The sequence below is a fragment of the Anastrepha ludens genome, chromosome 2, assembly GCF_028408465.1.
Source record: "Anastrepha ludens isolate Willacy chromosome 2, idAnaLude1.1, whole genome shotgun sequence".
Lineage (NCBI taxonomy): Eukaryota > Metazoa > Arthropoda > Insecta > Diptera > Tephritidae > Anastrepha > Anastrepha ludens.
Genome location: NC_071498.1, coordinates 20,199,748 through 20,225,355, shown reverse-complemented (window position 1 = coordinate 20,225,355; position 25,608 = coordinate 20,199,748). Strand labels below are relative to the sequence as shown.

Genomic DNA, 25,608 nt, shown 5'->3' with positions numbered 1-25,608 from the left:
GAAAACTGTATGTTGGTTTGTAATAAAAAAAGTGGATTCTTCAAATCGTTTTTTGTCTTGAATAAAATCAACAGTATGCAATTACATAAATATTTACAGAAAATTACAGAACTATCTGTGCGCGCTGGAAATATTCCATTTCACTGACACTTTTTGGTTCACATTATCTCTCAATATTAATATTCTTGATTTCATCAGTTGCTAGGAAGTGGCCAAACTCGCAGGCAAGAGAAATTTGAACAAAACATGTTCGTTAGTGTGGCAACTCTACCAAATAGGTCAAAGTAAAGCGAATTCAGATTCGCCTTCAATTATTGTGAACAATGCTTGATGTGAAGTTGGTTGTAATTACAATTCTCGGCAATTTTTCAGTCGTGTCGTGTTTTGCGTGCGTTCACTACTTTTTCATTAGTGTTTTGTAGGAAAATTGGTGAAGTTGACTTTAATTTGTGAGAAAATTATTATATTTTTATGTTTTCACATAAGTGAAGGAATTTGAAGAAATTCCCTCAGGTTTTCTTCGATATCATCATCATAAACACGGTATCAAAAATTTGAGATTTTCTCGTCAAAGGTTTTCGCTTTTTTAATGACTTGCGCTTGAGTAAGTGGGAAAGAGCAAGCAACAAACATCCCACGATAATGGCGGCCTAGGTAGAAACTTTGTACGTTTGTTTAAACGAGAAAGCTAGCTACTCTTGTGCTTCGCGTACATGTGCACTCATTAAACGTATGTTGTCGCTAACTGCTAGACACAAAGGAGCTGAGCTGGTACGTTAAATTGTGCTGTGCACTCTATGCGTTGCGAGTACGAGAAAAAAGTACTCACATCCTCAGTAAGGTGCGCTGTATTTGGAAGCAGGAGTGTGACAAATGGACAGTATAAAGTGTGCGCAAGTATAATTTTGAAATCTTTTAATTTGGATTTTTGTGAACGGATTTTCACTGTGATCGGAAGAATTGAATTATCTGTCTTCGTTGTTGCCCGTTGCTTGTTATTACTTGTTAAAAAAAAAAAAAAATAGAAAAAGGAAGGAATACGGCCGTGTGTGTGTGCTTGGTGTGAAGTAAAAAAAAAATTAAATTCAAAGAATTTTGAAAAAAAATTAATAAAGCAAAAAATGATTAAAATGGAGACTGACAAGATTATGGACGAGACCAACTCTAATTCGCAAGCAGTAAGTATGGTTATTAGACCTTCGGTTTTGCTAACATCTTATATTATTTGTAGCTTAATTTTTCGGTAAAGGGGGTAAAAAACTTTAAAGGCCATCAGTATTTTTATATGCATACATACATGCCTACACATGCATTTATTTTTTTTTACTATATATGTATGTATGCAAGCATATATGTATGTATAAATTTGTGTTATTTTTTGTGTTGCTTTACGGGGTAATTAATTGAACAATATGTGAATGCGACCGTGTGATTTGTCATTTCATGACTGAAAATCGCTGATTTTGTCACTAGAAGTAGCAGACGCGTACGGATTGCAATTTAAATTCACTTTCGCTAATGTGCGGCTGAAAGGCTATGTTTGATTTAATTTTCGAGTTGAATAAATTATTATATTTTTGTAATGGTTTTGGTACGAAGCTTTCGATATCCAATATGTGGTAATATTTTTTTATTATTATTATTATTATTCTAATTATTTATTATTATATTAAAATTTTTCATAAAATGATTATGCTTGTATTTGCTAAGATCGTGTCGTACTGCAAGTCCATTGTTTTTTCATTTGAAATAAAATAAGGTAAACCCTCACTTTCATCAAATTAGTGTGTTATAAAAATGCGCGTATACGTATATACATACATAAATACATACAGCTGTGGCCAACATATTACGACTAAACCAGGGAAATAAACACAATTTTATATTTTCCTATGAACACACTTCCAAAATACATTGATGTCTTATGGTGTTTTCGGCTCCGACTCCATGCAGTATCCCCTCACTTGTTTTGAGAGAAATATTACGAATTTTCCAATGAAATTCACAGGAGATGTTGATTTCGAGCTTATTTTGCTAAAACTAGCACCAACACTATTCAGTTAATAATAGTTTTTAAGTTATTTGTTGATAAAATTTGTCTTTTACCTTCACCAAATTTTGATAAATAAGTGCACTTATCACATTTATTTTAATAAATATTCAAACTACATTAACATGCACACACGTTTTTAACTCTTTTTATTGATATATACCATAAATTAACAATTTAAATTGCATTTATAACTTGCAAACACTTGGCGCGCCAGTTAAATTTACAATAACTGAAAAGCATGGCTGAATGGAGTGCTGCCAGAAGCAAAAAATAATAAAAAAATAGAATGCGATTGAAAACGAAGCAACATAGGAACATAATTTCCACACACTCTTTTTTGTTAGAATAATGAGGGAATGGGGGTTTACAACCTCTAAGGTGTATATATTGAGTTCATAAATATATATAAATACAATATCGATATGATTTTCGAAATACAGTTCAGCTTCACGTAAAATTCCTACGCGAAAAGGAGTACTACGCAAAAATACTGTGGATTGCGTAGCCGGAGTTGGACTGATGAGGGTTATTTTTTTGAAGTGCGGCCGAAGGCCCCCTACGCAGAAGAAAGTTTTACGCAAAAATACTGTGGACAGCATAGACGATTTTTTATTCCAAATTTTCGGCTGCGGCGCTTTTTTGTTTCTTTTTTTTTAAATATATATATATGTATATATACCATATATTCATAATAAAGTGAAAATTTGGAATAAAAAATTGCGCGATTTTTTATTCCAAATTTTCGCCTGCGCCGCTTTTTTTTCTTTTTTTTAAATATATATATGTATATATATATATCATATATTCATAATATAGTGAAAATTTGGAATTAAAAATCGCGCGATTTTTTATTCCAAATTTTCGCCTCCGGCGCTTTTTTCTTTTTTTTTTTTAAATATATATATGTATATATATATATCATATATTCATATTGTAATATAGTGAAAATTTGGAATTAAAAATATATATATCATATATTCAAAATGCATACAATCAAACATACTTTACTGAAAATCAAGCATTAATATATATATGTATATAAATATATACATATATCCATAAATATACCTATATATATATATATATAAATATATACATATATCCATAAATATACCTATATATATATATATATATATATATATATATGAATAGACGTATATAATATAGAAATAATTTGTAAAATTTTGTATTTCTATTCATTTATTATCTTCTAAAATTGTTTATTTATACGATGTCTGGCAGCACTTCGGCTGGTTGTAGTAACCAAAATAGGAGGATTCTTGGTAAATTTTATAATTTTTAAACTCAAATAACTTAAAAACTATAAGCCGCCGCCAAGTGAGGTTTTCACTTTTAGAAAGTAGAATACCCCCTCAACCCCCCCTTATACCCCTTTTTTTTAAAAGAGGCGGGGGACCAAATGGGTATTTTCCCGTGTTTTCTTTTCCCGCTATAGTTTTAATTCCTTATATTCAATATATGTGTAATTAATAATAAATACGCTATATATTCAATTATTTTAAATACTACTTACTCATATGAAATTTTCATGCACTTTAACCAAACAAAGAATTACTTTTTCCATGTGGGTTTTTTTTATTTATTTGAAAGTTCAATCTAAGGATTAATTATGAAAAAAACATCATTTTGGCTTGGTCGTCGAGCTCATGGTCAGACTTCCTGCGATACCATTTGTATGAATGCGTATTTTCCATTTGTTCTCCCAGTTTCTGTTTATCATTTTTGTTAGATCTTCCTCTACTACGTAGTGGATCTGATAACATTAATCAATGGATTTATGTTTTTATGCTTTATATAAGTGGTGAATAGTAACATATGGTATAATTACATATTTTTTGTGCAATTCTAAAAAAACTACTTCTTCCATCTTGCTTCCCTATATGTTTATCCACCACTGCGTTAGTTTTCTATGTTTCTATGTATAGCAAAGTGTTTGCAATGTAGCTCATTTTTTATATTTTTAATGTGATGAGTTCTATTGCTGGCGAAAATGTTGATCGCTTTGAACTTTTCGAAAGCGTGTATTCGCTTATAACATCGCCCTTGTGAACATTATACATACATATGCAGTACATACTTGTACATTTAAATAGAAATATAAAATATTGTTAGTAAAAATTTACTTTGAAACCCGTCTAGTTGAATCGCTACAAACTGTTTTACAGTAGAATTAGTAATAATACTACTACGATTAATAATTCAATACGGCTATACTAATATAAATATAAGGCAGAAATATTTTTTATATTTTTTTTTGTCTAAAATAGTAAACCTTGTCATTAAAATATATAAAAATTTTTATTAAAATGTCTTCCTGGTTTTAATCGGAAGTCAATTGCTCATTCTGTCAATTAAATTTTCGTGTATATTTTCGTGAACTTCCACACTTATCAATGACAATTACGATTTTAATTATCCGCTCCCCTAGGTGGCAAATAGACAGATTCGGCAGATTATTTCTTTAATTTTCAACTTTGTTGAAGCGGAAATTTACCCATTTAGTATGGTGTGTACAGACTGAGGTGTATACATTGAGGTTTAGTTTTATATATGTATATATTACAGACATATATTTCACATATAAATATAGTATTAACAGTTAGAAGCAATTGTATTTTTTTCTTACGGTGGTACATTTAAGATTTTAAAGCTGGCTTTCCCGATTTTTGGTAGTTTGCAGGGCACATGGAACAAGTAGTATCAGTAGAGCCTTTGCTTGTGGTCCATAGAATGTCAAAATCTGTAAACAAAATTTTACAGTTTAGAGCATTAAAATAATACTACTAATTGAAATTTATTTTATTACAAAGTAAAGGCACTGTTTATTTAATTACCTATAAATAAATTCACGCTTATTTTTTCTTTTCCCTCTTTAATTCTTAAGGGGGGGGGTAGGGTTAATTCCACTAAAAATATGCACTTATTTATGAATTTTTTTTGGAAAGATGATTCATGTAAATTTATTTATCCAATTAGTATACTGTAAACTCATATTTCAAAAATATTTTCAAAAATTTTCACAAGAAAATATACAAAATTGAGCCATTGACAGCAGATCTACGCAGACGTCTCGAAAAAAAGGCAATTTTCCGTGGACAGTTTTTCTCAGCATTGGATCATCTGAAATCAAAAAATCAAAGAGTTTTCATTATGTAATCAATTGTCCGAGGTAACCCTGTCGAGTTTTTATTAAAAAAATTTAAAAATTAAAAGTGTCCACCGACTTGAAAAATGGTCGTTTTCCAGAAAATCGATTTAAAGTTTTCTATAGCAGGTAGCCGAGTCGGAGCGGCCAACGGTTATAATGCTCTAACTTTGTGAGTTTTGCACCGATTGACTTACAATTTGGACACAACATTCTTGAGATTATGTACATTCATTTTCTCAAATAAAACAAAATCGATTTTTTCTACCCTAAAAACCCTACCCCCGCCTTAAGGGGTTATACGCAGTTATGAAGCAAATAAAAGACGGGTTGTCAAGGATTTATCCTGAAGAAACTTCAGAATATTTTAATTAATTTGAAAATTTTTGGCGGTTATAAAAGCATCCTTCAAGAACGTAACAAAATTTTTTATTTATGAAAATGTTGATTATAGAGCGCGCTGCAGGCGATTTCTGGAACCTCCTTTAAAAAAAGACGAAAATACGGTGTACATCGTAACTCAGGATTGGATTATCTGAAATCAAAAAACCAAACAAATTTTGTTAATATATTAGATTATCTAGTAATTAATCGTTCGGCTAATCAAAATAGTGAATTTTCACAAAATGGCAGCTTTTAAAAGAAATGATTTCGATTTTTACGTTAAAATTTGGTCGTAAATTGATTATAAAATGGAAATTAAGTATTAGATTTACAAAAGGAACGATTAATTACTAGAAAATGTATCTTTAAAGATTGAGTTAAAACGGTTGACCGATCAAACAAGCCGTTTTCGAGATATCGTGTACACCGACTTGAAAAATGCCGTATTGAAAAAAACACGTTTAGAGTTTCAATACCTACCTTAAAACGTGCCGAGGCATCTCTACATATTTAGGTATAACTCCGAAAGTATTGCTTAGATCTACTTCAAATTTCGTGCGTATACTTTTGAATATATGTACATTACAAAGTGCAATAAAAAAAAAATCGATTTTTTTGAAAGTCATAACTGCGTATAACCCCTTAAAATGACAATTTTTTGTACATATGCATCTATCAAGAGAATAGAGAATAGCTATTAACTAAATTAGTGATGCACTTCAAAACATAGCGATTACAGCAATATTTACAGAAACATTTATTTTCTTTTACCTACATATTTTGGAATTTAAAGTGTATCGATTGTGTTTTTTAAAGCTAATTTTGTGTTGTTACTAAGAAAACGTGTATACATATAATGGAAAACCCTTGCAATAATCTTTTTTATTTGGGATTATTTTTCTTACTTCTATCAGGTGTTAACTTTTTCTCAGCAATATAAGTTTATTAATCAACCGCAGTACGCGCCTTCATTTTTTAGGAGCTGTCGTAGGCAAAGATTTAATTATGTATTTTTGTTATTTCGATTTTTACTTATTTAAACTTTTTCTAACGTTGCTTTTTCTCTTCTCTATTTTCAATCACACATTTTAATGCGGCCTTTGCCATTTTGGGTGTCTTCTTGTATTGCTAACATTGGAAATTGCTGTTGTTATGCGAATCTTGGCTGATATGCTGCGCCCATTCGCATTAACCGCAACATAACGTTATAATAACAACAATACAGTTTACATCGACAATGCTGTATGATCCCGTCCGCAAGAAAGAATCATCGCAAATATTTCAAAATGAACGTGAGACCTGCTTAACCTACTTCTCGCAATGGAACGAAGCGGATCAGGTTGAATTCGTGGAGCAACTGCTAACGCGTATGTGCCACTACCAACATGGACACATAAATGCGTTCCTCAAACCGATGTTGCAGCGTGATTTTATCACATTATTGCCGAGTAAGTACATATCGATTTAATACATATAAACATACACCAATGCGCATAAAAGTGTGTCTTTTGCTTAAAAGCGTTGGCAAACATATTATTTGCATTTTTTTCATTTATTTGTTATGGGATAATTAATTTTCGCTAATATGCCTTTAGTTTCTTATTGATTATGTAAACATATGATGTACTATAGGTACGTTGAAGTTTGTATAAGCGAAGCCGTGCACAAAACCACTTTCGAAATTGTTAAACATCGTCAACAAAACTGAGAAGCCAAAGTAGGTTTCAATAAAATGGTAATGCAGAACACTTAAGTCTCTATTCACCACTGATAAAAGTAGACAATATTGATGTAAGATTAGTGTGGGAAATTGACAAAGATTAGATGATTTCCCAACAAACAACTCTGTACAAAGTTTTTCCTTAAATGATGAAAATAGTATGTCGTAATGTTCAATGATTTCGATTAACTACTATTCGCTCATAGTTGGCAGGCCTTTCTTCGTCATTATCATGATCATCCTTGTTGGAAACCCTGAACTGGCCTTCGCCTGCTGCAGCAGATGCTTTCAATTTTTTCGGTTTCGTGCCTGCGTTCTCCATGCTCGAAATCCCAAAATAACCGCGTTTTCATCTAGACCATCAATCCATCTGAGTGTCGTGCGGCCCCTTCTGGCCTCTCTGTGGCACTTTCCAAATATTATTTGTTGGGGTGGGTAATCGGTTTTAGCCCATAATATGTGACTTGCCCATTTGAGTCTGTTTATCATTGTTATGGTTATTATAGACGGGTGCACGTACTATTTTTCGAAGTCTTGATTGTTGCTCTTCCGCCATTCGCCATTATCACATATCGCCTTCGTTTTCACCTGTATATCCCAAGTTTGGTGTTACTTGATGTTTAATAAAATTTAGGGACTCTCTTAAAACGCCCTCAAAGAGATGTGGTATTACCCGTGCGAAAAAACTTATAATTAAGCAAGCACAATGACCGCATTCCTCGACAGTCGGTTCTACGTTACCGAAACGACCCGGATTTATATCCGGCCAAGGACTGTCACTCCAGCAGCATTCACCGTATGTAAGTATGGGGAATGTTTATGCTGCTACAACAACAACCGCATTTCTACATCAACTACAGCCGCATCGTTCTTTGTTATCGGAACGGCCCAGTCACTCCCGAAACATTCCCCAAACATGTATGGCGAATGTTTATGGTACAACAATAACAACCGCATGATATGAGTGACTTTCCCATTGTGGAGTTGCATCTGCTGTCCTTTTTCATAAATATGTATATTATCCTTACTCCTTTGGACTGTACAATACATTTGAGTAGTTTTTAAAATAAAAAATACAATGTCTGATTCATTGTTACTTAAAGGACTTTGACTATGATATTTCATTGAAAACTAAACATTGTTGATTTTTCTTGGCATTGACGTGTACATACAAATATACATATAGTATTACTTTTTACTAAGAAATGATGTGTGTAAAGAACTGCTTCTTACTTTTTAATTGAAGTGTATACAACCACAGGTGCCAGCTATTGGCTAGTACCTATTTTTTTACATAAAATATAATACATACAAACATATGTATATAATAAAAAATGTACAATGTGAATGAGTGTTTTCCATAGTTATCTATAGTGGCTTTGTTCGCTTATCGATAGCCGCTTCTATCTCTTCACATATTTATTCCCATGTAAATACCATATATGTGTATAATTTGTTTTAATTTTACTTATTACACTTGCAGCCATATAATTAAGTCACTTTACCTTTTTACAATAAACACTTGCTATATGACCAATAAAATAAGTACGCACACGTGCATATGGAAAATGCAAGGTTTTTTTTAAATTGATGGTAACAGATATTTAATTGTAAGACGTTTTTATTTCATAGATTAATAAAACGGATATAAATAATAATTCGGGGTTCTTTTAAAACTTAAGCTAGTGACATTACAAAAAAAAAAGGAAATACACGTGTAGTCATTAAAATATATGCGGAATAGAAATAGATACAATACAAAAAGAATTGAGTGATTTTATTAAAAATGCTGTCTAAATTATCGAAGTTTATCAATAATCACTGTGTCCACCATGATTATCAATGACTTTTTGTATTCGATTTGGCATAGAATTGTTAATTCTACAGCAGTTTTCTGTGGGACTGGCATACCGTATTTCTTTGATTTTTTACCACTAATCCTTTTTTTCAGTGTTTTCTGCCCGAATCGCTTCTTTAAATCTCTCCAAAGGTTTTCAATGGGGTTTAGATCGGTTGACTCTATATCTTTAATATTCACAGATCCCATAACTTTAACATTATTTTCTAAAAACCATTCCCTACTAACATTGAGAAGTGTTTTGGGTCATTATCATGCATAAAAAGCCATCGAAGTGGCATATTCTCCTCTCAAAATCATTAAGTGGCCGTCGCCGTGCTTGACTATTGTTTTTTGCGAAACGCGGTGAGAACTCTTCTCACCAGAACTTGTGCTCTTGAGCAAAACTTTTCCTCTTCCTTAAATTTGCTTGTTTTAACGGGGGAACTTTACGAGCATTCTGCCTGTTAGGTTCATTTTATGCTCGACGTCGTACAGTTCTCGCTTATACTACGTTTGTTGATTTCAACTGCAATGGCCTTTGAAAATTAAAAAAGATCTCTCTTGGCAAGAGCCACAATTAAATTACCAATAGTGCATGCCGTTTTCTTTCTTGCACCCGTTGTTCTGCGGATTTTTTGAGCCGTCCAAGTGCCTTAGCGATTAATTTGTACGATTTTTGTTTTGTTTTCGAAGATTTGCAACAAGCTGCGCACGACCCATCTTTGAACGAAATGTATATCAATTATTAGTTATTAAGTGGACAATCTTACGTTACATTCAATACTTTTCAGTTAATTTGTTAAAATTCAAGAGTTATCGGTAAAGTACCTATTTTAGTGGGCACACAAAATTAAACTTTATGAAAATCATCGAATCTGGTTGCACAACGCAACTTAGTATAGCGGGATTTTTAAATTCACTACGATATCATTTGTAAAAAAAGTGAAATTTCAAAAATAGCTTTAAATATTTGATGTAAAGTGCAAGGAAACTGATATATTAAAACAATGTACCTATTTTAATGACCATATGTGTATGTAAAGGGTTTTCCAATAACAGGTGTTAGGTGTTAAACAGGAGAGATGATTAACAATTTTTTATGGCCGGAATTGGATAGTATTGATATGGACAACGCTTATTTTCAACAAGACGCCGTCAAGTGCCACACAAGCAACGAAATCATTGATCTTTTACGGGGAAAAGTTTCCGGACCGTGTTATCTCTCGAAAAGGTGATCACAATTGGCCACCGAGGTCTTGTGATTTAACACCTTGTGACTTTTTTCTTTGGGACCACGTGAAAGAGAAGGTCTACGCCAACAGCCCAGGCTCGATTCAATACCACTTTGCAATTCGGTTATAGAAAAATTCATGAAAAAAATACTGGCTTGTAAGTATGGTCGTGGTGGTCATTTGTCTGATGTTATTTTCCACTATTAACGGCATACCTTCCTCTTTATAATGAAATAAACATGCGATCATTTATATTAAAAAATAGCATTTTTCTTTGAATATCAAAATAACACCTCTGATTAGAATACCCTTTAATATTTTTTATGTGCAATTTTTTTTCGAATGTTTTTAAAAATATAGTTCATTGTATCACAAAAACCTAATAAATCAAAGTTCCAGGCCTTGTACGAAATTCACAAAAATTTAACAAATTTAAAAACATTGCCATCAAAACTTTCAACTTTTTAATAAGAATTTGTACAAAATTTCTGGGTACGCAGTTTTACAGCCCATTAGATTTAAGTATCATAAAGTAAACGTTTGAATACGCTTAAAAATTGCTTTTATTTTTGACAATTTTCCTTTTGCAAACGATGTTGAGAACTTTCTTCCATATATAGAGCACATGCTCGGAATAACGTACATCTTCTTACTAATGTATGCATGTACATATGTACGTAGCGGCGCTTCGATCGATTTGTAAGCGGACGTATTGTACGAGTACGAATGCAAACACTTCGCTAGAGCGGTATTTTTCACTTTGAATATAACTCGTAAAAATGTTGAAATTTGTAGCTGTTGTTGTTGCAGCAGCATAAACATTCCTCATACATATGAGGGGAATGCTGCTGCCAAGCGACAATCCTTGGCCGGATATAAATCCGTGTCGTTCCGGTTACGTAGAACCGACTGCAATGGGAACCTAAATGTATGGTGATTACTGAGCATTGTCTAAGCAATTAAAAGAATATATGAAAAAATTAATTGCTAAAAATTCTCGTTGATTTTTTATAATTTATTTCCTTATTTTCTAGTTTTGCACCTTTTCTCCACATAACAAATGGACGACATTTCTCACATGTTTTCGTAACTGTCGAGGTAAAGCAGGTATTAATTTACATCTACCATAGACAGCAAAGGATGTTTCTAGCAACAAGAAAGATTAGAAATATTGCCAAAAAGAAAATTAATATATAAAAGACCTTATTGAGGATCTTTTATTGTCTGCATTGTTGTCGTATTAAGGCTATTGTCACGAAGGCACGCATATGACCGTGGTTATTCGGCTAACACGAAATGCTCGTTTGGTATGGTTTGTTCTGTTTGGTATGGAGTGGTTCTACTAAGTTTGTTACAGACTTGCATTCTATTAAACTTAGTTTAAGCATTGTTTTTCTTTTCAATTGGCGACGCTAGTTCAGGTACGTATATATCAAGTCATAATAAGCATTAGAAAAGGAAAACGAAATATAGACGGGGTAAACGAATATGCAAAAAAAAAGTGTCATATTTTGGACAGAAGGCCACAGGCCTCTTCTTTTTGTCAAGCGTTAGGAAGTGGCGAATAGATGAACCAACTGGCAGATGTTTGCTAAATAATGTGTTATACCAGTTTTATTAGCTTGCTAGCAGCGAATCTTGCTCAATAACTTTGTTGTTGCTTTCACCTGCGAATATTTCGTCAAGTGAGCCGAGCAGAGGTGAGGCCTATTATTGGAGATTCAGAATCGTAGGCATGCTAATTCACCACATTTAGCTATTTTTTGGTTTATGATGTGATCATGTGATCCGTGTGCTTTTTGTGTATGGCAACAATACATTTTAGGTTTGTTAGTTCGAGTTGCACGGCGTACGTATAAAAAAAATTCATCATAACCACGGAGCTGGTGAAGGGGGGCTGCAGGGTAATTGCCTACGCGGATGACGTGGCACTAATTGTTAGAGGAAAATTTTTGGATACTCTGTACAACTTGATGCAGGGATATCTGAATACAGTTGTTAGATGGGCAACGGATTGTGGCCTGTCGGTGAATCCTCTTAAGACGGAGCTCGTCCTATTTACGAGGAAATATAAAATACCCAGAGCTCAACTTCCCTCACTAGGGGGCGCTCCTCTGATGCTTTCTGACAAGGTGAAGTACCTAGGTGTTATCCTTGACAGCAAGCTTACATGGAAGCCCAATATTGAGGAAAGGGTGAGGAAGGCAAAAATCGCCTTGTATGGGTGCAAGGGCGCAAATGGCAAAAGATGGGGCCTCTCGCCTCGAGTTGTTTTCTGGATGTATAATACTATTGTAAAGCCTATCTTGTTATATGGAGTCATAGTCTGGTGGAACTCACTAGAGAAGACGACATTGGTGAAGAAGCTGGAAAGAGTTCAGAGGTCGGCACTCATTGGAATCAGTGGGGCGCTTCGAACGACTCCTACTCTGGCGCTCAACGCAATGTTAAATGTGGTACCCGTAGATATCGCAGGCAGAACTGCCGCTACACGTACCGCAATCAGACTGAGGGGCTGGAGCTATAAGCTCAACCTCCCTTATGGGCACTCAAGCATCCTTAGAAACTTTGAGTTCATCCCTCTGTCAACAGACCAGTGTATACCCTCGATTAGTCCAACCGCAACATTCTCCACTAACATCCCGTCAAGGGAAGAGTGGACGGGGGGCTACACTTGGGGGCAGGGCCTGGTGAACTTGTTCACGGATGGATCGAAGTTGGAAGGAAAGGTTGGCGGAGGAGTCTTTTGCGAAGGGCTCCCCATCAGACTAAAATTCAGGTTACCGGACCACTGCAGTGTGTTCCAGGCAGAGGTAGCCGCAATCAAGGAGGCAGCTGATTGGCTACTCAAATGTGTTCTAACAGTCAAGAAGGTAAATATTTACTCCGATAGCCAAGCGGCAATAAGGGCCCTCGGGTCTATGACGGTGCATTCGGAATTGGTCAAGGAATGCTTGACCTCACTTTCGACTGCGTCCGAATTCTTTGACATCAGCCTCATCTGGGTTCCCGGTCACAGAGACATTGCGGGAAACTGTGAGGCGGATGAGCTGGCCAGACAAGGGACATGTGGGGTGATTTCCCCGCGGAGGGAGAAAATTGGAATCGACTGTTAAATTATCCTAACCTAATTTGACACTTTCTTCAGCTATCTGTTGTAGCTCATTGTAGTCTATTTATAGCAATAATCTCACGAAGCTCCTTTAGAATTAGAAAAGGCTACAGAACTATGCGAATCGAGAAAATGCGTGTTCGTACGAGTTCTTGCTTTACGTACAAATGGTATGCCTGCCATTTGACCAGACAGTTGCGTGCATGCGTGCGCGTAAGCCACTCACCTTGGCACTGCTCTACCGCAGTTATTAGGAATTGCTATTTGTTGGTTTTGCCTAACAGCAGATCGTACGGCGTATTTAAAGTTGCCGCAGTTTCGGCAGAAGCATCTTCTCTCTTAGATTCTATTCAATTAAAGGTAATAATTCTGCAACGGCAAATATTACATTTTGTGCCCACGGATTTATGTAAAGTATGTACATACATATATTGAATCGTTGGTTATGGCTCAAAAGCAAATGTGAAGAAATCTTCAAGTACATACATACAGTTTCTTACAATTTCACCTTCTTCTCGTTTTTGTCCAACCCTCTTTGTTTGCTTACATTTTATTTTGTTTTATGAAGTATCGCTTGCAATAACAGGTTTCAGCAGGTTTATCTCTGTGCTCGTGTACTAAATGATTCGCACATGAATTGTTGTTGCTTTCATTTGTGTTCAACAATATTTAGGGGGCATTTAGTCATTGATCTTAATTTTTTTTGTTGAAGCAAAAAAATCCCGAGCTGTATGTGCAATAATGAGTAAACATTTGTATACTTGGAAATCATGAATTGTTCGAGTGAAAAATTTATAATAATTACCTTGAAATATAAAATGAATGGAGGAAGTAAAACATATTTGCTTAAATTTGAGACTAAACGTTGAACAATTAAATGCTTATGATAAATGAAACGGTGGTGTGTATCTCACAGTACTTATAGGATATTGGGTGTCACTTTAAGATTTCTTATTTCGAATCTAGTGCAAATTTTTTATGTCGGCCGTATAGGTAGGTTACATCCTTTGATAACTGTCACGTATGAGTATTGAGGTTTAGCCATGAAGACTGAAGAACAACGCTTACAAAAACTCCTTACCTGCGTTCGCCCCTGCTCTGCATTGTGGGGAACTATCGAGTATTTATCGATAAAATGCTAAAAACTCGTTCACTATCGCCGATGCCCACAATCAATATTTTCAGACCTCTAATTTACACTATTAATTTATAAGTATGCATAGTTGAGTTGCTCAGATGTTCGTATATGTATGTGTGTCTGTGTATTGCGATTTTCACTTTTTGAGGATGATGTAATTTTAATTTCACTTCGCTTTCAACTGAAAATGATTATTGCGTCCTCCCGTTGCAACAATTTATAATCAATATAAAATTGATTATTTTTTTAAACAAATTTTGCTTGAAATTCTGCTGTTGCTTATATTTGCATACTAATTAATAAATTAAAAACGTAAAAGCAAATAATAATTAAAAAGTTTTCGAAAAATATTTCTGCTTCTTCCTTCGTTTAGTACGTGTTGCTAAATACAAAATTAAAACCGTTATATCCAAATTTATAAATAATATTTTTCTCATTATTCTCTTCCGAGTCATAAAATTTTTCTTGATTTATTATATTACACATTTTTTTTTAATAATAATTTAAATATTTCGGCCTATTCTGCACTTACATAGTTAAAAACAATCTATTTTAATTAATTGCTTGCGGCTTTCCAAACTAACACTTATACGAATGTTGTGCAGGAAATTTTAACTATTACTTGATTTGTAAAAACATATCATACTCCAAATTAATTGCAAATCTCTCAAAAATATGTAGTTTGAATAAATATTTAGTTGTTGTTTTTGTAGCAGTATACTTAACCCTGTCAGTGTGGTGTAAATCATAAGTCGTCTAGCTCATCCAACGGTAGGCCCAGGAAACATGCTGTTTCGACAGGTTGGGTCCAGAGGGAGAGGGGTGTTAGATGAAAGGTGGTTAGTGTCGTGCGGGGTGCCTTTACATGCTGGACATACTTATGTTTAGTATGTCGGGGTCAATTCTGGATAAGTAGGAGTTTAACCTATTACAGTATCCAGAACGTAATTGTGCCAAGTAAATATTTAGTCTACTCTTCCTTTTTGTGTGTAAATCTAGCTTTTCATACACCAACTAATCATTTTGTTGAAAATACCGCAAATATTCTCCTTTGTAGAAACTGTAGAAATTCAAGGCATGCACCTAATTTCTTCCTAACCTCAAGCTAAACTCAAATCTAAATGTAAAATGAGGAGAAATATAATTAAGGACCCATGCATTAAGGATACAATAAACTTACTAAAGGGTTTTCCAATCAGAGGTGTCATTTTGATATTCAAAGAAAAATGCTATTTTTTAATATAAATGATCGGATGTTTATTTCATTATAAAGAGGAAGGTGGTGGGTGCCGTTAATAGTGGAAAATACCATCAGGCAAATGATCACCACGATCACGCTTACAGGACAATATCCTTTTCATGAAATTTTCCATAACCGAATTGCAAAGGGGCTGTCCTATGTCCTCGATAGCCTTACGAATTCCATCTTTGAGCTCTTGAATCGACCCTGGTCTGTTGGCGTGTAGACCTTCTCTTTCACATGGCCTCAAAGAAAAAAGTCACAAGGTGTTAAATCACAAGATCTTGGTGGCCAATTGTGATCACCTCTTCGAGAGATAGCACGGTCCGGAAACTTTTCCCCTAAAATATCAATGGTTTCGTTGCTTGTGTGGCATGTAGCGCCGTCTTGTTGAAAATAAGCGTTGTCCAGATCAATATCATCCAATTCCGGCCATAAAAAATCGTTAATCATCTCTCGATAGCGCAATCCATTCGCCAATACCACCTGTTATTGGACAACCCATTATATGTTTTCATAGTTATATGTGGTGGTGTTCTAAGGGGTTATAATGGCTTGTGCTGTCGCAGAATGTTGAAACATAGTTGGTGTTTGGTGGAGTTCGTTGGAGAAGGCTCCATTGGTTAGATTGCTGGAGAGAGAGCGGTTGTTTGGGATCAGTTTGACACATACTCGAGCACTGAATGTGCTGTTGAATATTATATGCAAAAGTGCCGTTACTGTTACGAGCTACTGACAACAGTCAGTAGTAGTATGGGGTATGCTGTTCCGTTAATTGTTGATATGTGGACTAGAAGCTAATAACGGGCACATCATCTTACTTGACCCTACATAAATACAAATATGAACTCGACATCTATCCTACTTTTTCATCATTTACTTGCCCCTCTCATTCATTTGTTATACTCTTATTCCTATCCTACTGCTATGATATATTTTTTTGGTTCTAAACTTTACGCTTAACAAAGTAAATAGCGCAAAATGTAGTGTGAGAATGGAATTGGGTTAAACGTGATGTGACTGACGGCACGGTGCGTCTGTTTATCTTTCAGTTTCTTGGTGACTTGCCTGCTCACTGCTTTTGACTTACTGTCTGGATGTCTATCTAAATGCGTGTATGTATGTATGTGAATTTGGTGAAATGTTGAACCACACTCTGGCGAACCAATCTGCACACACAAGTTTACATCCATTAAGAAATATATGTATATGTGTATTTGTATATACGTTTGTCAAGAATATCTTTGCATAGTGAAGAAAAATTTAAAATTTTAGCTTTGATCGAGAATTCCAACAATAAATAAAAAAGCAAACAAAAAAAATTGATACACACATTCCATTATTGTACTTGTCTTCGACTATTAGGCGCCAACAGTTATTAAATAAACACACACATTACAAAAACAACAACAAAAAAGATGTTTACTCTATTTAAAAAGTGTCAAAAAAATCTTTGCATAACTGATGAAAACAACAAAAAATGCAGTTATTTTCCGCGAGTTTCATTCGTTTGGTAAGAAATTATTTAGTTATAAAGTGATTGTCCTCAGTGCTACAAGTGATCTCAGATTTGAATAAAAAAAATGCCAGGAAAACGAGTTTCAAAAAATATTATTCAATTAGTGTATTTCAATCACTACAAAGGCAAATCAGCCAGAGAAATCGCCGATATGTTCTCCCTCAAAATTAGAACTGTATATAATATAATAAACCGTGCTGAAAATGAAGAAAGACTCGAGTTGAAAGGGTCTACAGGCAGACCAAAAAAAGTGACGCAGCGAATTGAACGTAAAATTATTAAAACTATTTATAATAGCCCGCAAAGCAGTACAAGAGGATTAGCTTTACAAGTGGAAAAAGACTACGGGTTAAGAGTTTCTCATGAAACTGTTCGAAAAATGTTGCAAAAACACAAATATTCTTCAAAAGTGGCTAGGAAAAAACCCCTGTTATCAGGGCAAAACGTTGATAAAAGATTGCGTTTTGCTACCGAGCCCATATCATTTCCCACAGAGTACTGGGATGACGTTATTTTCTCAGGTGAGACGAAAATTATGCTCTAATATTATCCCTACCGTAAAGTTTGGGAAACTGTCAGTAATGTTTTGGGGCTGTATATCAACAATGGGAGTGGGTGAAATCAAAATTTTGGACGAAATAATGACCAAGGAAGTATATCTTGATATTTTAAAAAACGGATTGACTTCCAGTATTAGAAAATTCGGCTTTGTTGACCCGGAAAATTCGAACAAATTTGAATACAAACACTATCAAGATAATGATCCCAAACATAAATCTTAGGGTCCTGGTTACTCTACAACTGCACCAAAGTTGTTGATACTCTCGCCCAAAGTCCCGACATAAACCCAATCGAAAATTTGTGGGTTCATTTAAAAAGAAAAGTAGGAAAAAGATCGCCAACTAATAATACTGAATTAATAAGATTCATCAGAGAAGAGTGGGAAAAAATACCATTGGAATATGATATTCCGAAACTAGTTAAATCAATGCGAAGTTGCCTTCAAGCAGTAATTGATGCCCAAGGAGGACATACAAAATATTAACCCCAAAAGACAGCTTTTTTGTTATTTTCATTAGTTATGCAAAGATTTTTTTGACTCTTTTTAAATAGAGTAAACATCTTTTTTGTTGTTGTTTTTGTAATGTGTGTGTTTATTTAATAACTGTTGACGCCTAATAGTCGCAGACAAGTACAATAATGGAATGTGTGTAGAAATTTTTTTTGTTTGCTTTTTTATTTATTGTTGGAATTCTTGATCAAAGCTAAAATTTAAAATTTTTCTTCACTATGCAAAGATATTCTTGACAAACTGTATACATATTGATGTAGGCATGTATGGCGTCACATATACACTTGAGTGTTTACCTTAACAGTTAATAGTGCATAAGCACGTTTTAGTGTACTACATAGTGAATATAACGGTTATGTAGAATGAATACTGTAACTTCTAGTTAGCAATGAAATTAAATTGTGAAAACTTTAAGTAATGCAATGCTACTTTTAGCAGACTTTATCGGTTTTCATTTATTCTTTTACTCATATGTTAGTGAAATTCTTACTATTCGCTTGAATAAGGGTGTTGATTGCATTTGATAACTATTTGTTGTATTGGAAATATTCAAACGCTAAGGCATTGACAATATTACAACGAGTTTTTATCTTCAATGTTGTGATAAGAAACTATGCATAAGCTGTTTGTTGTTTCTCTATTCATAATTTTATCACTGACAAAGTGACTCGGTCATTGCCAAGTGGGTGGGATACCCACTGAGAATTTTAATTAACAAATGATTGATAGTTGATTTCTTCGGCAGGCAATGGCAACTTTACCGAGTGGATTTCTGTAATGAAAAGATAAAATAAATTTAAATTAGTTTCATCTTTGTTTTTGGTTTTGTTTATATTTTATTTTTGATGTTATAAGTTATAAGTTAAAAATTAAATATTTAATCATTAGTCATTTCGTTCAAAATATATTGTACATATATTATGAAATATGATAATCGCCTGATTTGTGGGTTGCGGACTAATTTCCAGTTAAGAAAACTGAGTTCGCTTGGTTTATTTGCTCAAAAGAAAAGGAAATGAAAAACCATTTTCCCTTCCTTTACAGCCTTTCTCCTTTCTTTACTGTTGTTGTCGTTGTACCAGCATAAACATTCCCCATACATATATGGGGAATGCTGCTGAGGTGACAGCCCTTGGTTACATAGAACCGATTGTCGTTCCCACTACTTTCTTTACTGTCTCCTACTTTCTCCTTTCTTTAGAACCGTTTTCGAGACTGCCTGTATTGTGAGGATCATGAAACACTGTTAAATTTGTAGAAATTTTGAATAGTTATTTAACATAGAGGGATAAAAAGAAAATTTCAAACTCAGGTGTTCAGATAAGCAAATGGCAAATATTGTGGTTCGGCTTGTTGTTGTTGTTGTTGCTGTAGCAGCATAAACATTCCCCGTGCATATACGAGGAATGCTGCTGAAGTGACAGTCCTTGGCCGGATATAAATTCGGGTCGTTCCGGGTCATTTTGTTTCAACTTAATATCATTTGATGATTAGCATATGGCGCAAAATTAATCACCCTATCAAAAGATTTATAATCTTTGCAAATGGCGTCGTCGTACGCCAATTATATTTGACACTTGTAAACTAGACTGCTGCTGTATGTAAACCTCCAAGCAATGGAGAACGTAAAGGTCAAAATAAAGATTTTCATCACTCAAAATATATTTTTTTTATTTAGTACAAACGTTTTTCAAACACTACATTGGATGATAAATTTTGCGCCACCCTGTATATGTAGAATATGTTTAATTTATATATATACATACTTGTTAATTTATTGTCAGAGAAATTTTGTTATTTTTTCTCCAAAGTTTGGTAATTTGTCTTTTTCGCTCGTGGCAACACTGTATGTATTTCCACTGAGATTGATTTCTTTATTTTCTTCGCTCTGCTTCGTCTTCGGTATAGCAGCTGATTTGTTTTTTTTTTCGAATTGGTGGTTTACATGTCAAAAAGCACTGTTTCTTTGTTGTTGCCGTGCTTGTTTGTTCACATTCTGAGTATGAATTCGCCTTGGCTCTGCTTTTTCACGCCATTAGCTATCATCTTTGTCTTGCTCATTACTATTATGCTAACTTCGCAAGTTTTTTGCACTTTTTGCAATGCATTAATACGTTCGCTGAACTTCTTTTCTTTTGATTCTAAGAGAAGCTTAAGCTCTTTCGCTTGTGCTTTTTGAGACTCTTGATAAACATCTCTCTGGAGAATAGCAGCAGAAATGAGATATTTATCTATTTTCATCTAATGGGATAGTGTTAGTGGAGTAAAAAAAATCGTAATAATTCATATTTGATTGAAAACATTTCCATTTTTAATCCCTATTTAATACGAGGAAATGAAATTTTAAAATATCGAATTAATTGAAAAATTAATTTTAAAAATGAGTTTCATAATATATTAGGTTTGGTAAAAAAATAGCAAAAGTTTATTTATTTTTAATTTTACATTATGGATTTGGTATGACTTGTTTGGCTTTTTGATATTTATTGACTTTATATTGGAATGAAATTCGAAACTAATGCAAAATAGCGATTTCACATGGACATACAGGGATGTCCTACTCTCATGTCTAGCCTCATTTGCGATAACTTAAATTCAATTTACTCTTGATCGAACCTCGCTTAATCGGTGAGTGACTGCAAGTCAACCAGTTGAACCTAACCTCACTTCATTTTACTGGATTTCAATTAATTCCTCTCGTCCTAAATTGATTGGTTTTCGCTTGAATTGTCTTCCTTCATCTTGTTGTTGTTGCTGTTGTAGCAGCATAAACATTCTCCATACTTACATACGGGGAATGCTGCTGGAGTGATAGTCCTTGGTCGGATATAAATCCGGGTCGTTTCGGTGACGTAGAACCGACTGTCGTGGAATAGGCTTCCTTCATCTTAACATCATTCGCTTCGACCTGCCCTCATTTGATTAAGGTGTCTTATCGTATCTTAGCCTTTACGATTTCTAAATAATTTTATTTAACTTTTTACCCATAACTTAATTAAAAAAACATATACCTCTCTTTTGCCACTTTCAGAAAAGGGCCTCGATCACATTGCCGAAAACATACTCACCTATTTGGATGCAGATTCGCTCAAGTCCGCTGAATTAGTATGTAAAGAATGGTTGCGTGTTATCTCCGAAGGTATGCTTTGGAAGAAGCTAATCGAACGTAAAGTGCGCACCGATTCCTTGTGGCGTGGCTTAGCCGAACGTCGCGGTTGGTTGCAATATCTCTTCAAACCACGACCCGGCACTACACATAGACCACACTCGTTCTATCGGGAACTTTATCCCACTATAATGAAGGTGGGTAGCTGTTTCTTATTTTCTACAACTTTTTTTTAATTTTCTACTTTTGATTTTTAGGATATTGAGAGCATAGAGAGCAATTGGCGTAGTGGTCGCCATATGCTACGTCGCATTAATTGCCGTTCCGAGAATTCGAAAGGCGTCTATTGTCTGCAATATGACGATCAGAAAATTGTTTCTGGTCTGCGTGATAATACCATTAAAATTTGGGATCGTACGGACTTGCAGTGTGTTAAGGTAAATAAAATATTCACAAGTGTATATATAATATTTAGACGCGCCTTTTTGTGAAAAGTGAGTGATTGCATGGGGAGCATTTTGCCGTCCGATTTTTCTTAGGATAAAGAGTTATCTAAAGTTTAAATTATTATTTTAATGATACACTATGAGAAAAAGTATCATTTATGCAACCGTTGCAGTTTTAGTTAAAAATTATATTTTGGAAAAAACTTCTGTAAATAATATGCAATTTTAAACAAATTCTCGTGGACGGCGCAATGCTCATAGTGCGAACACTGTAGGGTTAAACGAAATTATCTTTAAAGGAAACTTTACTTTCTTCACAGACTTTGACTGGTCACACAGGTTCAGTTTTGTGTCTTCAGTATGACGATAAAGTCATCATTAGCGGCTCATCAGATTCGACGGTGCGCGTTTGGGATGTGAACACCGGTGAAATGGTTAATACACTGATTCATCATTGTGAAGCTGTGCTTCATTTACGCTTCAATAATGGCATGATGGTAACCTGCTCGAAGGATCGATCGATTGCTGTTTGGGATATGACCTCTCCTAGTGAGATCACATTGCGACGTGTACTGGTCGGTCATCGTGCCGCTGTTAATGTTGTGGACTTCGATGAGAAGTACATTGTATCGGCCAGCGGTGATCGCACTATCAAAGTATGGTCAACATCGAGCTGTGAATTTGTGCGCACATTGAATGGACATAAGCGTGGTATTGCGTGCTTGCAGTATCGTGATCGTTTGGTGGTCAGTGGTAGCTCAGATAACTCAATAAGGTAAGTCTTCGCGCTGTAAGGCTGATATTTGGTTTTTCTAATTTGTGGTATTTTGTGTTTTTTTTTTGCAGACTTTGGGACATTGAGTGTGGTGCTTGTTTGCGTGTGCTGGAGGGTCATGATGAACTGGTGCGTTGCATACGCTTCGATTCGAAGCGCATTGTTAGCGGCGCCTATGATGGCAAAATTAAAGTTTGGGATTTGGTTGCGGCGCTAGATCCGCGCGCACAGGCAAATACCCTTTGCTTGAATACCTTGGTGGTAAGTACATATTACCGTTTGCACCTATACATAGCTTTGTGCTCAACTAATTAAGCCCGCAATATTTTGACTAGGTACAGCTATTTGTCTTTTATTTATTTATTTTCAAATATTATTGTTCTAATTTCAAGCTTTATACAATAATTAAGAAAATTTAACAAATTTTCACTAAAGTTTCAACTTTTTTATTCAGATTTTTTAGAAAAAATTTGACTACGCAGTTTATAGAGTTAAAGTGTAGTATTAAAGGTTGATAAATTTGGAGGTATCGGATTTTAAATTGAAATAAAACAACAAAAATTAAAATTGATTGGGCAATAACCATTCAAGATATTTATTTTTTAAAGATAGTCCCTTTCAAATGTTGGCCTTAACTGCGCCGTAATTCGGCCAACCGTAAAACAATTTTGAATGACTCGCTGGAGGACTTCGATCGGCTTGGCTTCCAATTTCCAATACCTCAATCGAAGCTGGTTTATCCACAAAGCATTTAGACATTACATACGCCCACAAAGGTGTGATATCACACTTCTTGTTGGAACCAAATGTTGTGGAGAAAAGGGCTTCAATTTCCGGGACCCGGCATCAAAAAGTCGTTTATAATGGCGCGATAGTGCTCGCTATTCACTGTTAGATTGGCGGCAGCCTCGTTTTTGATTCCTTCAGCCCATTGGCCGCACCAAACGACTGTTTTCTGTGGATGTAGTAATGACTGTTCTTGAATGGCTTCGGTTTGCTCTTAAGTTCAAATATGGCAATTTTTTTGATTGACGTAGCCATTAAGTCAAAAACGGGCCCCATCGCTGAGCGGTTATGTACATCGATAAGTTTTCATGAGGGCGCCATGAACACTTTTCACAGAGCGTCGATTTTCGTAATACAATTGAAAGATTTGTAAACGTTGTTGAGGCATAAGTCTCTCCATGATTAAATGTCAATGAATACTGAAAAAAGTTCTCTATTTAGTTTGACAGTAGTTAGATGCGTGATCTGTCAAAAAAACAAACCTATTGGAAAAAGTACCTCCAATCTGATCACCCTTTATATATATTTTTTATGCGTTTACTCATTTTTTACAATGTCACCGGAAACATGCCTGAGTATTTATTAGGTAGAAAAGTTCCTCCCCACTTTTTAAATACTTTTTTTTATGTGTTGAAAAATTGTAACAATTAAGATAATAAATTCTTTGTTGAGAAGCAATTTAACAAATTCATTTTCACTTTTCAGGAGCACACAGGACGCGTTTTCCGCTTACAATTCGATGAATTCCAAATTGTCAGCAGCTCGCATGATGACACCATTCTCATATGGGATTTCTTGAATTTCCAACCCAATGAAAATGCATCTGGCCGCCCACCATCACGTAAGAGCTCCTTCTCATATAACTGCTTTTAATGCTAAGAATGTTCAGTATTAACCAAAAATATTACCTTTACATTTTAGCTACCCTAACGCTCATGGAACATTAACGTTTCGCATTTGTTCAGAATTTCAACAATAATAACAACTACAACAACAATACAACTGATGTATGACAAATTCACGCTCAAGTGATTATAAAAGCCACTTAACATCAACATCAACATGATAATATAATATAAAAACGTAGCAAAAAATGTTAATTGGTTTAAATATAACCGAAAAGCAGGAAGATGAAAACTGTAAAGAAAAAGAGAATCTGAATAAAATACAAACATAAACATGAGAGTATCATCGTTTGCTTGCCGCGGCAGCTGATCTCCGAAAAGATAAGAAAAATAATTCATACGTAAAAAAATACATTAACTGAAGCAGAGAGAAAGAAGAAGTAAGGGATATATTGTGTAAATCAAGTCGTTGATCCTAAAATTGTAAATGTAATGCGAATAGATACAATGTATGGATGTGTGTTTAGGTATGCACCAACTGACACATAACTATTATTAAAATGCTTAGTATTATTGGGGAGAAAAATTAAACTGGTATAAAAAATGATGATCGCTTAATGGTAAATGTTAAAAAATTATAAAAACAATATATATTAATTGGAACTTAGGTATTGTAAAATTGCATGAACGAAATCGAAGATGCTCTATAAGCAACGTGCAGAAATCTAAGCGACGAAGGGAAAAGGAGATACGAGCATCATCATCATCATTATCATCGATATCATCAACAAAAAAAAAAGCTGAAGCATTCACAAGTAAAACAATTTTAATTTGTAACTAGCTTAGAAATGTTGAACAAAATGCAAAAAAAAAAAGAAATAAAATTATATCGAAAGATTTGCAGACAAAATGAAAAAGTTGGAAATAAATAAATTGAATGTATGAACTATACATATATTATTTCAAATTTACGCATGCACTGGAACGACCAACGCTGAGACAGTTCAAAGAATGGGAAAAAGTAACATACAACCAATAGAATAAGTAAAATTGAACTCATATAGCATATATGGAACTGCATACAATTTACCTTAGCGCTGGCAAAATGTGAAAAAAGTAATAAAATAAAAACGAATATAAATTTAAACAAAAACTGAGAACTTTCAACTTACGA

General features: G+C 34.4%; 1 protein-coding gene across 1 annotated transcript; it reads left to right on the top strand.

Annotated features, from left to right (window-relative positions):
• Nucleotides 1-348: 348 nt before the first annotated feature.
• Nucleotides 349-25,385, top strand: LOC128864428 (F-box/WD repeat-containing protein 11). The gene is made up of 8 exons (XM_054104085.1): nucleotides 349-1,178; nucleotides 6,829-7,051; nucleotides 21,508-21,779; nucleotides 21,840-22,019; nucleotides 22,349-22,803; nucleotides 22,875-23,064; nucleotides 24,295-24,430; nucleotides 24,511-25,385. The coding sequence occupies exons 1-8, from the start codon at nucleotides 1,122-1,124 to the stop codon at nucleotides 24,534-24,536; spliced, it is 1,539 nt and encodes a 512-aa protein (XP_053960060.1). The 5' UTR covers nucleotides 349-1,121; the 3' UTR covers nucleotides 24,537-25,385.
• Nucleotides 25,386-25,608: the final 223 nt, after the last annotated feature.

Bases quoted from the DNA above. Each gene is read 5' to 3' on its own strand.
- LOC128864428 (XM_054104085.1), top strand. From the start codon at position 1,122: ATGATTAAAATGGAGACTGACAAGATTATGGACGAGACCAACTCTAAT. The intron at 1,179-6,828 runs GTAAGTATGGTT...ACAACAATACAG, and splicing joins CCAACTCTAATTCGCAAGCA to TTTACATCGACAATGCTGTA. The intron at 21,780-21,839 runs GTGGGTAGCTGT...TTTGATTTTTAG, and splicing joins TTTATCCCACTATAATGAAG to GATATTGAGAGCATAGAGAG.